Source organism: Rhinatrema bivittatum, chromosome 1 (assembly GCF_901001135.1).
Source record: "Rhinatrema bivittatum chromosome 1, aRhiBiv1.1, whole genome shotgun sequence".
Lineage (NCBI taxonomy): Eukaryota > Metazoa > Chordata > Amphibia > Gymnophiona > Rhinatrematidae > Rhinatrema > Rhinatrema bivittatum.
In genome coordinates, this window is record NC_042615.1 from 165,615,500 (window position 1) to 165,627,606 (window position 12,107).

General features: G+C 40.6%; 1 protein-coding gene across 2 annotated transcripts in view; it reads right to left on the minus strand.

Moving 5' to 3' along the window:
* Positions 1-12,107, minus strand: part of DTHD1 (death domain containing 1) — a 108,747-nt gene that overhangs the window by 79,903 nt on the left and 16,737 nt on the right. For both annotated transcript variants that reach the window (XM_029589643.1, XM_029589631.1), the window contains exons 2-3: positions 5,968-6,532; positions 1,718-2,048 (exon numbers count right to left, since the gene is read on the minus strand). In XM_029589643.1, coding sequence (XP_029445503.1) covers positions 1,718-2,048; positions 5,968-6,532 — 896 coding nt within the window. The remainder of the gene's footprint in view (positions 1-1,717; positions 2,049-5,967; positions 6,533-12,107) is intronic.

Genomic DNA, 12,107 nt, shown 5'->3' on the forward strand with positions numbered 1-12,107 from the left:
GATTTTTACTAACACAGCCCTTTCAAAATTTGTCCGATAAGATTTTGAATATGCCTAGCACGTGTATGTCTACTCCTAATTTTAAGCCGTTACTCAAGGAAATGTACTTCGTGTATCTTTCTTAAGAAATTGTCAGCTTTAACACACACAGGAAGGCCAATTTTAAAACACGCTCACGTGAAGGATATTGCCAATTTTCCCAAGTGGTCCACCAGTTTGCCCAGTATGTCTCAAGGTCATTCAGACCTCTCTGGTTCTTCATCTTGCACACCCTCAAGTTGACCCAGATCCTTCCTCTTGGAGTGTTAGGCCATAGCAGGCATGAGGAGAGGAAGGAGAGGAGCCAGGCAGAAGTGGTAGGATGAGCTGGCCAAAAGTTCCGGTTGGGTCCAACGAGGGGTCTGGGAGCGGAACCACGGTGGACCACGTGACGTCCGCGTCACGTCGGAGTGACGCGGACGTCACGTGCTCCTCGCAAATGAATACAGGAATGGCTTCCTGACTCCCCGCTGGACCACCAGGGAGTTTTGGTAAGTCTTGGGGGGGGATTAAGGAGGGTGAGGGGTTTAAATTTTTATTTAGGGAACCGGTGCACGTATGGACATAGCCTCAACTTATGGAATTCTACATATGTCCATATTGACCGAAATTGACCCTCACCTTCGACTTATGGACTTATGAACATAAACTTTTTGTCTGCACATCCCTAATGACAGCCCAAGGGCCAAGGTCCTCACCATCTGTACATGAGAGTTGACTGTTTGCTTATCTAGGTGTAGCAGGGCTCAGGTGTGCATGGTTGTGTACAACCCCTATGAGATATACCAGCTTGCAATGACCTATGAGAAGTTTTGGGATTGCCACAATATTTGATAGGGATGTGCATTCATTTAGAACGAATTAGGACATTTCAACGAAATGGCCTAATTCGTCCTGTTCGGGAGACCCGAATCCTGAACTGGAGTTTTTCCCAAACTTCGGGGAAAAAATTTGTACTGATACCTGTGTTTTTGCAGGCCCACTAAAATGCATCTGATATACATGTGGTCGGTGACGAATCATGAGGGAGTTAGACATTGCTCTATCCAACTTCAGTCCAACTCCTGGACCACTAACTCAATAATGTCTTAAAGGCTTTCAACTGAGAACCAATCACAGGTCATCACATTAATACAGGATTATGAGCAATTTATAGCGTAGGACCTTCAGCATGTGTTGTAGCATACATATCTGCATGGATTTTCTGCGAGTATCTCATTTGTATATCTATAGAGGTGCCTGCTTTTGCTGTATACACTAAAAAAATGCATGCAGACAACTAGCAAAGTTTTCACTACGGGTCTTATTACATCAGTCCTATTGTAACGTTCTGCTCTATAACTTGCTCTCTAATTCCAGTTTGTAAACAGGAACCAGTTTGACCTCAGATTTTAGGTAAGATTATGTGGGAAGGAGCAGAGTAATAGAAGGGAAGCCCAGGGTACATTTTGAAAAATATTTTCATTTTTTATTTTATTTTGTTTACAAAATTAAATAAATCAGCAAAGAAAATGTTGTTGACTTTTTTCCATGCCATTCTAGACAAAAGAAGATCTCCAATGCTTATCTATATTGGGATCCCATCTTGGGTATTGGTTGTCCATTCTCAAAAAATATATATGTTTTTGTTGACCATAAGAACATTTTTATATACAAATACAATTCTAAGTTTACCCACCTGCTGGTTCTTTTGATATCCCTCCAAACCTATAGGAGTCAGGTAACTTGATTGAAGCTTCTCATCATTTACCTTCACCATAATATCTCGATAATTTCCCTTGAAGCGTGTACAGAATGGAATTACAATGCAGATGGGAAAGGAAAGTCTTAGTCCAGGGTCTTTGCCCTCAATGATGATGACATTGCTAACTAGCTCCTCAAAATCAGACACCACCAAGGAACTCATGTCATTAATGATTTTGCATTTTATATTTTGCACAGTGGTGAAAGGTGCTTTAATGTAGCATGCTACTTTAGCTTCTTTTTCACCATTTTCTTGCACTAGAAATCTGTAGAAAAAAAATACATTTTTACTTGAAATGTTTAGTGTCATATTTACAAAGATTGTCAATAAATCACCCTATTGGGAGATTTATTATATTTATTTATTTATTTAAAATTTTTATATACCGGCATTCATGTTGCAAACATATCATGCCGGTTTACATATAACAGGGGTGTACAGAGAACAGTTGAATAACCTAATAGTGAGGAAGGAAGCAGTTACATATAACAAGGTAATAGAACTGGGAGAAGAGAAGAGAAGGGAGAGGATAACATTAGATAGAGGTATTTACATTAGTAACAGCATTTTTACATGTGGAAGTGGTAGATCTGGTTGAATAGAATTAATCAGTGTCCGGGAAGGCTTTTTTAAACAGCCAGGTCTTAAGTCTCTTCCTGAAGGTTGGGAGGCTGGGCTCCTGTCTAAGGTCCGGTGGGATGGAGTTCCACAGAAGGGGGCCAGCTGTTGAAAAGGCCCGATCTCTCAAGGTAATGAATATATGATGATATTTTATCTCAGGAGGGGCAAAATATATCGGAGAAGTGGCATTCCCATGATATTTGGCCTCTCCCCATAAAAATATTGCAGTGGATAAAATACATGATAAAAAACATCATCACTAATGTGCAAAGGTGGCGCACTTCCCCCAGAACCAACATTATCTTAAAGGGCAATGCTCTAAATAGCCTCCATAGCATGTGTCTACTGTTGCATTCAAGGAACCATATGCAGTCCTCTTTTTCTCATGGCCCAGCCCCCTTGCTGCAAACTTGAATCACAGTAAACCTGACATAAGGGGCTGGTTTTCAGTGCTGAGGGCAGAAGAAGAAAAAAATGGATTGCAGGGAATGAAGTAAAAGAAGTTAAGAGACTTTCTGGAAAGGAAAATACAAATCAAAATGATGTGCCTCAGAAATCTGCCAAGGAGTTAGAGAAGGGTGAGAAAGAAAAAAATGTGTAGAGGAATCAGAGCAGGGAGTGCTAACATCATCCTAGAGGCTGTACCACATACACTCAGGATGCCCAAACTAAACACTCACAAGACATCTAGATAGAACACCTGCAAGGAAGAAAAAGGCTGGAATCAGAAGGTGCATTGGCCAGCCTCACCAAATCTATCCCATTGAATCAAGGGAGGGAAATTCACCAGCCTTGATTCTAGAGGATACCAGTGTTCATTAGAGATGTGTATCGTGTGATTGATCGTCTTAACGATCGATTTCGGCTGGGGGGGGAAGGAATCGGATCGTCGAGGTTTTGTTTTTTTAAATATCGTGTAAATCGTAAATCGGGGGAGGGCGGGAAAACCGGCACACTAAAACATCCCTAAAACCCACCCCGACCCTTTAAAATAAATCCCCCACCCTCCCGAACCCCCCCAAAATGTCTTAAATTACCTGGGGTCCAGTGGGGGGGTCCCGTTGTGATCTTCCACTCTCGGGCGTCGGGCCATGGGTGAATTAATAGAAAATGGCGCCGGCGCCATTTTGGTTCCTGTTCCCCGACGTCACGAGCGTAGGAGATCGCTCCCAGACCCCGTTGGACCCCCAGGGACTTTTGGCCAGCTTGGGGGGGCCTCCTGACCCCCACAAGACTTGTCAAAAGTCCAGCAGGGGTCCGGGAACGACCTCCTGCACTTGAATCGTGTTGCCGTACGGCCGGCGCCATTTTGCTGTACGGCAATATGGCCATATGGCCGGCGCCATTTTGGGGGTTCGGGAGGGTGGGGGATTTATTTTAAAGGGTCGGGGTGGGTTTTAGGGATGTTTTAGTGTGCTGGTTTTCCCGCCCTCCCCCTTCCCCCGATTTATGATTTTTGACGATAAATCGGGGGAATTCCTATTAAATATCGCCTCTAACGATTTTTGACGATTTAAAATATATCAGACGATATTTTAAATCATCAAAAAACGATTCACATCCCTAGTGTTCATGCATCACCCCTTTATCACCCCTGTAGCGTTAGGTCCAGGATAACCATTTGCCCCATTGTGCCTTGTGTGAGCAAGCTACTGAAAATAAAATTGTTCTTGGTTAGACTTGATTGCCAAAATCATAGAATTCCTTTTGGAACTTTTTTTTTCTTTTCTACGCATTTCTTGACCAAGAAAATTATTTAAAATTGTTGTATTATGATTTCTAAATAGCATGTTATAATTATGGCTGTGGTAAAGTACACAGGTGTATCCTTCTAGGAGATAAGCTATACTTTCATATCACTATAAAATAATTATAGTGACAAGGAATGTGCTGTCATTTGTTTCATTTCATTTAATGTGTGCTAATGTTTTAGTGTGCACTAAATTTATTAACACACTCTAAAGTGATTTAAAACACAGTAAGTCATATTAACACACAATAAATGGGTTTTAATGTGCTTAAACCATTTAGTGTGTGCTACAACAAAATGATACAACTGAAACATTTTTAGCTGTAAAGCTCTATTTATGAAATATAGTAATGTTTCAAAATGGAAAACAGCTGTAAAGAAAGCCATGATCAAAGTGTGCAATGCCGGGCTTAAGAAGTAAAAGATGACAGTACTCACCCCTTCCTTACATTTCTCATCATTCCAGTTGCTCTTCTATCGGTTCCCTTTTCCTCCTACAATCACACTTTTCATTTCCATCTTTTTCACCCTTCCCATTACCTCTTCCTAGGTTGTCTTACCAATTAGCTATTAAATAAGTATCCATTAGAAGCATTAACTCAGCTTTGCTGTGCAGCTCAAGTTTGAGTTGCATGATGCTCACAGCATCTGTGCAAAGTAAGTAAAGCATCTTATCAGTGTTTTAAGAAGCACCACTTATCTGTTAATTGGGGGCATAAAATGCTGACCAGTGGGTTCTCAAGAAGTAGCAATATGGAGTGCTGACATGTACCACTTCACAATCTGATTTCACATCTCCATAATGAAAACCTGTTTTCTGGAGTCTACTCAGAAAAGGTTACATAGAAAACTGTTTAAAATTAGTATTTCTGAGGCCAATAGTCAGTAATCCAGTTAATGGAGATTTTATCCGGCTAAGGTTAACCAGGTAATTTGTCCCATAAATTCAGCGAGATAAACGTCCTGCTGAATATACCTGCCTCAAGGTATCCAGCTATATGTTGTGAAATAACTAAAAAACCTAACCAGCTATGTTTGATTGCAACCAGTTAGACTTTTTAGTTATTTGGCCTTGTGTGGCTGCATATCATCCTAATTAACTAGATATCTTCAAAAGATATCCAGTTAAGTAGTATTTAAAAAACAAAAGAAAGAAAGAATTAAGTATAGTGCCTATGGTCCAATTTTCAATTTTCATGTACAAACTTGTATCCAAGCCCTCTTAAGCAATAGAACCCCTAAAATCTAGCTGGATATGGAGTTGACTTTCCCAAAACTTGCCATTTAGATGAATAACTTGAGTTATTCATCTAAATGGCTTTGAATTTTGACTTCAGTGATTTTACCATCTTACAGCAATGAAACTACTTGTAATTGTGTCACAGTTGGGGAGCAATTTTTAAGCATCTTGCCTGGATGCAAAGACTATGAAAACTGGCCAGAGGAAGAAAGGAGCCGAGGACTGTTTACCTGCTTTATCTGCAGGCAGATTTTGGTTGGTAAATGATACGCGTGGATTGGAAAAATCGTATCTAGAGGCATTGCTTCCCAGCTCACATGCCCATGCAAACATCTCTTGTGAACAGCCTCTGAGGTCCTGTAGTGAAGGGGTGAAACAGCTCGCACGCATTTACCCATAGTTAAGTGGTACATTTTCAAATAGGGCAATCTAATCCCATGAATCCTTGTTAACAGGCCTAGGTTGCTCTGAAGATGGTCTTCTCTTCTCCTGACATTTTTGTGCACTTTTTGATAAAAGTACAATTAATAAATGATAAACTATTCCGGTTTCTAGATGGCAAATGTTACTTACTCTTTTTCAGACCATTGATTTCCCAGTTCTTGCGAATGATCCATATAATTCACCGATGTCTCATTGCAAGTTTCTGAGCTGGATGATACTACAATTTGCTTTCCCTTTATTTCAGAAACACTCTTCAATTGCTCCTTCTCACTCTCATTGTTTTGTTCTGGTGCTTCACTTTCCGTTGGCTTATAATCCTCATATGCTTTCTGCTTTGGAAGTATTTTGTTGACTTCCTGTTCTGTATGGAAACCGTTAGCTTTTACACTTGGTGGTGTGATAATTTCCTGATCTGCTTTCAATGTATCGCTTGCTGCTTTTATTTCACAAGGCTGAGATGGCCTTATCTTCTCACTGCCATCTCTTATAATACACTTTTCACTTTCAGTAATATCTGTCTTTTCCTTTTCATCTTTTTGAGTATGATCATCTTGCTCAGGCAATATTGTGGGTGGCTGATGAAAAAATGTACTGTATTGCCTGCTAATAGCTTGAAAATTAGTTTCTGTCTTTCCAATGTATGAGGCTGCATCCTGCAATAATTCACATACTCTTGCCAGATAATCCACAAGCACTATATTTATAAAAGAATTGCATAAAAGAAAATGTTACATTCAATTTTTCATTTTGAAAATATTTGTGGGGAGAAAACAAGATTCAGAAAAAATCTACAAACCAACTTTAAAAAGGAACTGCATGTCCCTTATCTGCTCTGCAATTCTCATGAATGAGGAGAAGAGAATGTTCAAGAAAAAGGTGATTCATATTATTACAAAAAGTTCAATATAACAGGAAGATTTACTAACATTTAGCATTTATTAAAAAAAATTATATTCTGCACTTTGAGGCGGATTACTTAGGAAATAAAACATATATAATAAAGGACATGACAAAGTTAGAAAAAAACAAAACTGAAGGAAGTTTCATGTCATGTCATGCACATAACAAACAAAAAAAGCTAAGCCATTCTTCTTCAAAACAAAAGAATCAAATGCAGCAAAGTCCAGCTCATAGGCCTGTATCAATAAGTACATTTTCAGCAGTTTCTTCAACATACTGTTGCTATCGGCAGTAGTATGTATGGGCAAAGAGTTCCTCAACATTGGACAAGGCAATATTGCAAGTTAAACAGCCTGTAACTTGCATTAAATACTAAGCATGATGCAGTATAGCTAAATCACAGCACTATTACGCAATAGACCAGAAGATTTCCTCCCCTATGGAAATAGCTGTTTTAAATGCATTTGCATGCATAAAATCTCTTAAGGCATGCAAAGCAGTTTATGCATAGGCAATCTTATGGTAATAAAATAGTGCTATTGATTTAGAAAAATGTCAGCCCCATTATTTTAGCATGTTTGAGGGAGATGTAATTATTTTCTCAAGGGAACAATGATCCTACAGGGAAATTTAAAGGGCCAAGGTGTCCAAAATACCTCTCTCCCATATCTGCCAAAATCAACCTGGGGTCTAAGGAGGACCCCTGCTCCCACTGCCTTCCAAGGCAGATCTGGTCCCCAAAAGAAAAAAAAAAAAAAAAGCAAATCATTTGGAAATGGCCCGCTTCCTTACCCAACCCCTCCTCTAAATCCATAAAAAATGTCCTCTTAGCCTAATGATACCCTCCATCAGGCTCATCCCTTCCCCACATCCCCCATCCAAATAATGTTATATCCTTGGGGGTCTAGTAGTACCCCCAACGTCAAAGCCAAAAAAGGATCCTGACCATCACCACAGAACCCCCCTCCCCTCATACCTCTAAAAGAAGTGAGGGCCCAGATCATCTTCTAGCTCTGGACCCATTGATGACATTTTTCAAAATAGTGTTGACCTGACCTTACCACTATCACAAGACGTGGCAAGGTCCAGGCACTATATATATATATATGGATGGGTCTGATTACTTGTTGCTGGGGTGTGGTGGATGGAGGGAGGCAGGATGACTGTTTATGTGCTTATAACTGAAGAGGGAGGAATATGTGACTATGATATGTGTGTGTGTGTGTGTGTGTATGTCTGTGTGTAGCTGGCCATGCATCATTGGCTATGGGAGTTTAGGTGTGTGGGACATAGAAGGAGGCAAGGGTATGTGACTGGATGTTAGGGGAGGCAGAGGATCATATGTTTGTGTTTGGGTGAGAGAGGGCATGTTTCTTTGGGGTGTATTTGCTGTAGAATGTGTGGGTGAAAAAAGATATAGGTGTATTCATCAATGGGTAGGGGGTAAGGATGCATGTGTCTGGGTGGTGTGAAGAAGCAGGGGGCCGTGGGTTGCTGTGAAGGGTAGAATGTGGCTGGTGTGGCTAAGTGGGGCAGTGAAGAAGATGTATGAGTGGCTGGAAAGGCGTGGGTATGTGTTGTTAACAGTAGCGGTTGTGTGGAGTGTGGGGTGTGCAAGCCTCAGGGTGTGAAGTTAGGCATGGGGTGTCAGATCTCATATAATATTGTGCATAGGTATGCTTGATTGCTGGTACTGCTAGTCAACTTGCCTGATTTATTCTCCTTGCTCTTACCTTTATCATGAAGTAGCCCTAACTTGGGCAGTGCTGTATTTTGTTAGCAGACAGAACTCAAGTGCCTGCTGTGATGCTGCAGCCTGCCAGCATTTATAAAGGCAGTGGTCTTTGAGGGGAGGGAGGGTGTCACTGGCTCCCATGGAGCTACAACTGACATGTTGATGTCTGGAGAGGCTGCTTAGTGTAGGCAGTAGAGTGTGCATTGTATGTGCAGTTCTCCAGCTATTGATACAACAGCCTATACGAGAAAGACATGAGGCCAGTTGTGTGTGTATGGTTTGTGTGGTGCATATGTGTGCTTATGCATGCATGCATGCACATCCAACCAACCACTGACAGCCAGATTACACACATCAGGTAAGATATATCTGGCTTCTAAGTGCATTATATATATGGATGAAGAAGATAAAATGTATTACCTTAAAAATTCAGATATGATAATGATTCCTTTTCTGCGATATATTCTAAAATAAGTAAATTAAATTGCTTAATGCATAAAGCTCTAATTCAGGTGTACAACTTTTAGGGATGTGCTATCATTCAGGATGAATTAGGCAATTTCAACTAAATTGCCTAATTCGCACTGGTTCAGGGACCCCGAAACCCGAATAAATTTTTCACAAAATTTCAGGAAAAATTTGGTTTCGGGTTAATGCACACTAAGCCGAAATTTGGGTCCCCCCGAATTAGAAAGGCCTGAACCGTGAGAAGCCGAAAATGAAGCCCAAATCTTTAGGTCTGTGCTTTGCACATCCCTAATAAATATATTTCCCTGGAAGTTATCCTACAGTGTCCAGATATGGTTTCACCTTGGTTGGTGTCTCCTTGTATACATTAGGATCCCCTTAAGATATTAATTATCCTTTTCCTTTAGACTAGAATTTTTCTGGTTACTTCTTTCACTAGTCTGTGCCAGTTGTGCCACAGCATTGTTGAAAGATACATTTCCACCATAATAAAATCATGTCTAAATGTCCTGTTTTTGTGGTGTGTGTGAAATGAATACAAACTAGCAGAATTCAAAGAGGAATAGTTTCTTGGTTTTGTCATAGAAGAAATTATGTTGATTAATTTCAAGAGTTGGTCTTAGTGGTTTGCTGAATTGTCCAATTCTGGGGGAGGATCTGGCTGAAGACATCTAAAATGTGGGAAAGAAAGAGGATCTGTTTGTGGTAGGAGATTTTAACCTGCCAGATGTTAATTGAAGTGTTTTGTTGGCAGTCTTGGTTAGGAGTAAAGAGATTCTGAACTCCGTTCAAGTGGCTGTTCCTAAACTCATTAAGAAAGGGGTGATCCTGGACCTGGTACTTCCAGTGGAGACAGTACCTCTAATGCCCGGGTAGGTATGCAACTTAGCATCAGTAACCATCGGATAGTATGGTTTGATATTACCACCAAGACAGAGAAGAATCAAACAAAACTAAAATTCCTCAATTTCAAAAATACTGAATTTGGTACAATGGAGAAGTACCTAAATAAGGCTCTAGCAGGGTGAAAGGAAGTAGGTGAGGTGGAAGATCGGTGGGCTAAACTAAAAGTAGAGTGACGAAGAAGTAATTGTTTGATTCTTGGGATTGTTTGCTGCTTTGACACTGAAAATGACTTATTAATAACAAAAAAAGGCTGAAGACTTTGACTTTTCTGCATTTATTCAAATACAAGACAATGCAGAAGACTAATAAGAACTGATGAAACTCTGAACAGCAGGCAATATCCTGACACAAAAATATTACAAATGGACAACTGTTGCTAAGTACTACAAAATAGCCATGGCTGTTCATATATATTGTATATGAAGTCCTTTTATGAGAAAGAATTTGAACCTACATCCAATCAGAAAGAGACAAATGTTCTCAACTGCATTTTTATGGCATCTAAAAGGTATAAAAAGCAATGCTGACATTGCATCATCAGAGCCAAAGAGAAAATCGAAGGAAGAAGACATCTCTGCAAATTCAGTCTGTTTCCCCACTTACATTCCTGAAGTTCCTGATTTGGCCCATCAGAATGATTCAGAGTTTAAGTGTCAATGCAGAGATAAAGGACAGGAATTTAAAACTGTTCCACATTACCTCTATTTTACTCTTAAAGATCCCTAGACAATATTATGAGTGAAGTACAGTTATAGTATACACTGTGTAAACTATAATTAACAATAATTATTTTAAGACTTGTTTCATTATTGTCATCTATTATCAAGTTTGTTTAACAATACATTATCTGATGTACCAAACAATGATAGTTTTTCTCAATTTTCATAATCAGAATAAATCTAAGTTGTTATATACACAGAAGAAATAGCTTCTATTATTCCTAAATTCCCTGCTACAGCAAGGACAGCATATCTTTATATCAGGAAAGTTAATAAAAGCAAGCAAAAAAGAAAACCAGAATATTATTTCCAAAAAGGTAGCTGAAAAAGTAAGGTCCAAAATATTATCAATCAAAAAGAACAAAGAACCACTAAAAGAAGAGGCTAGAGAATAATTAGATGAAGTAAGTGTTTCTAGCCACATCTGAATGAGTTCCTTCACGGTAACACAGTTGTATAATAACTAGACTAAATTTCAGCCAGGTGACTACTACTACTGAAGTCTGAAAGTGTTGCGTTCGTCGGTCTTCAACGGATTCGCCCCGCTTGTTGTACCCCTATCTCGGTTCCTCCCGCTTACCTGGGCAAGATGGCTACTGCAGCGTCGTCAAGCCAACTTCTCTGGCATCCCTGGAACAGCTATGGTGCAGCCGTACATCATTGCTCCTCTCAGGTACTTGCTAGGGTGCGCATGCGTGCGCGCAACCCACGTCTAAATACACCCAGTGGCGTGAACCTTGAGGGCGTTCCCTCATCTGACGTCACGCCACTCCGGGTATATCTTCTTCTCAAAGTTGCTAGCTCATTGAGTTGGCAAAGACTCGAATAGGCTCAAATAGATTCGTTTGGACAAACTGTTCCTGTCTGCACTACTCTGCCGCTTCCCTGCTGCCTGCAGGAAGCTCTCCTTCTGCCCTTCAGGGTTTTGCTACTAACTGGGGTACCCGCTCCTTAGGGGCCTCCTGTTCTATCTTTCAGGTGCCATTCAGGGAACAGGTACTCGCTTCTCGAGGGCCTGCTCTCCCTGCCTCAGTTCTTGTACCTACGACAACTATTTGGTGGAATCGCATCCATAACAGCTAACACCGAGTGAGTACTCTAATATCTCATCTGTCTCATCCACAGTAACTCCTTGTGGCGGAACCTCCTGATATCACCTAGGAGAGAAGGGCTCCCTCTACCGAGGTCCCTGGGACTTCAACTTACCACTGCCACCTGGTGGCTATCTTCAAACTGTATAATAAGAGTTCAATTCCGGTGTTTTGTATATGGAGTCTAGCCCAGTGCTGTGGCTCCTCACGGGGCTCCTCCCCGTGGGCGAGGTCATCTCCGCAGCACCCAAGGATCCACTAAAACACACGTAATAACAGAAAGGAACAAAAAGAAAATTTCTCACTGGTCATACATCGCTAAGGAAAAAAAGGTGCCCACCGATTTGAAAAGGCGAGCACCTACATCCATGTGCGCGTTGTTCCCGGCGAGCGCACATGGACATGCTGATTTTATAACATGCACGCTTCAGCGCACACATGTTATAAAAT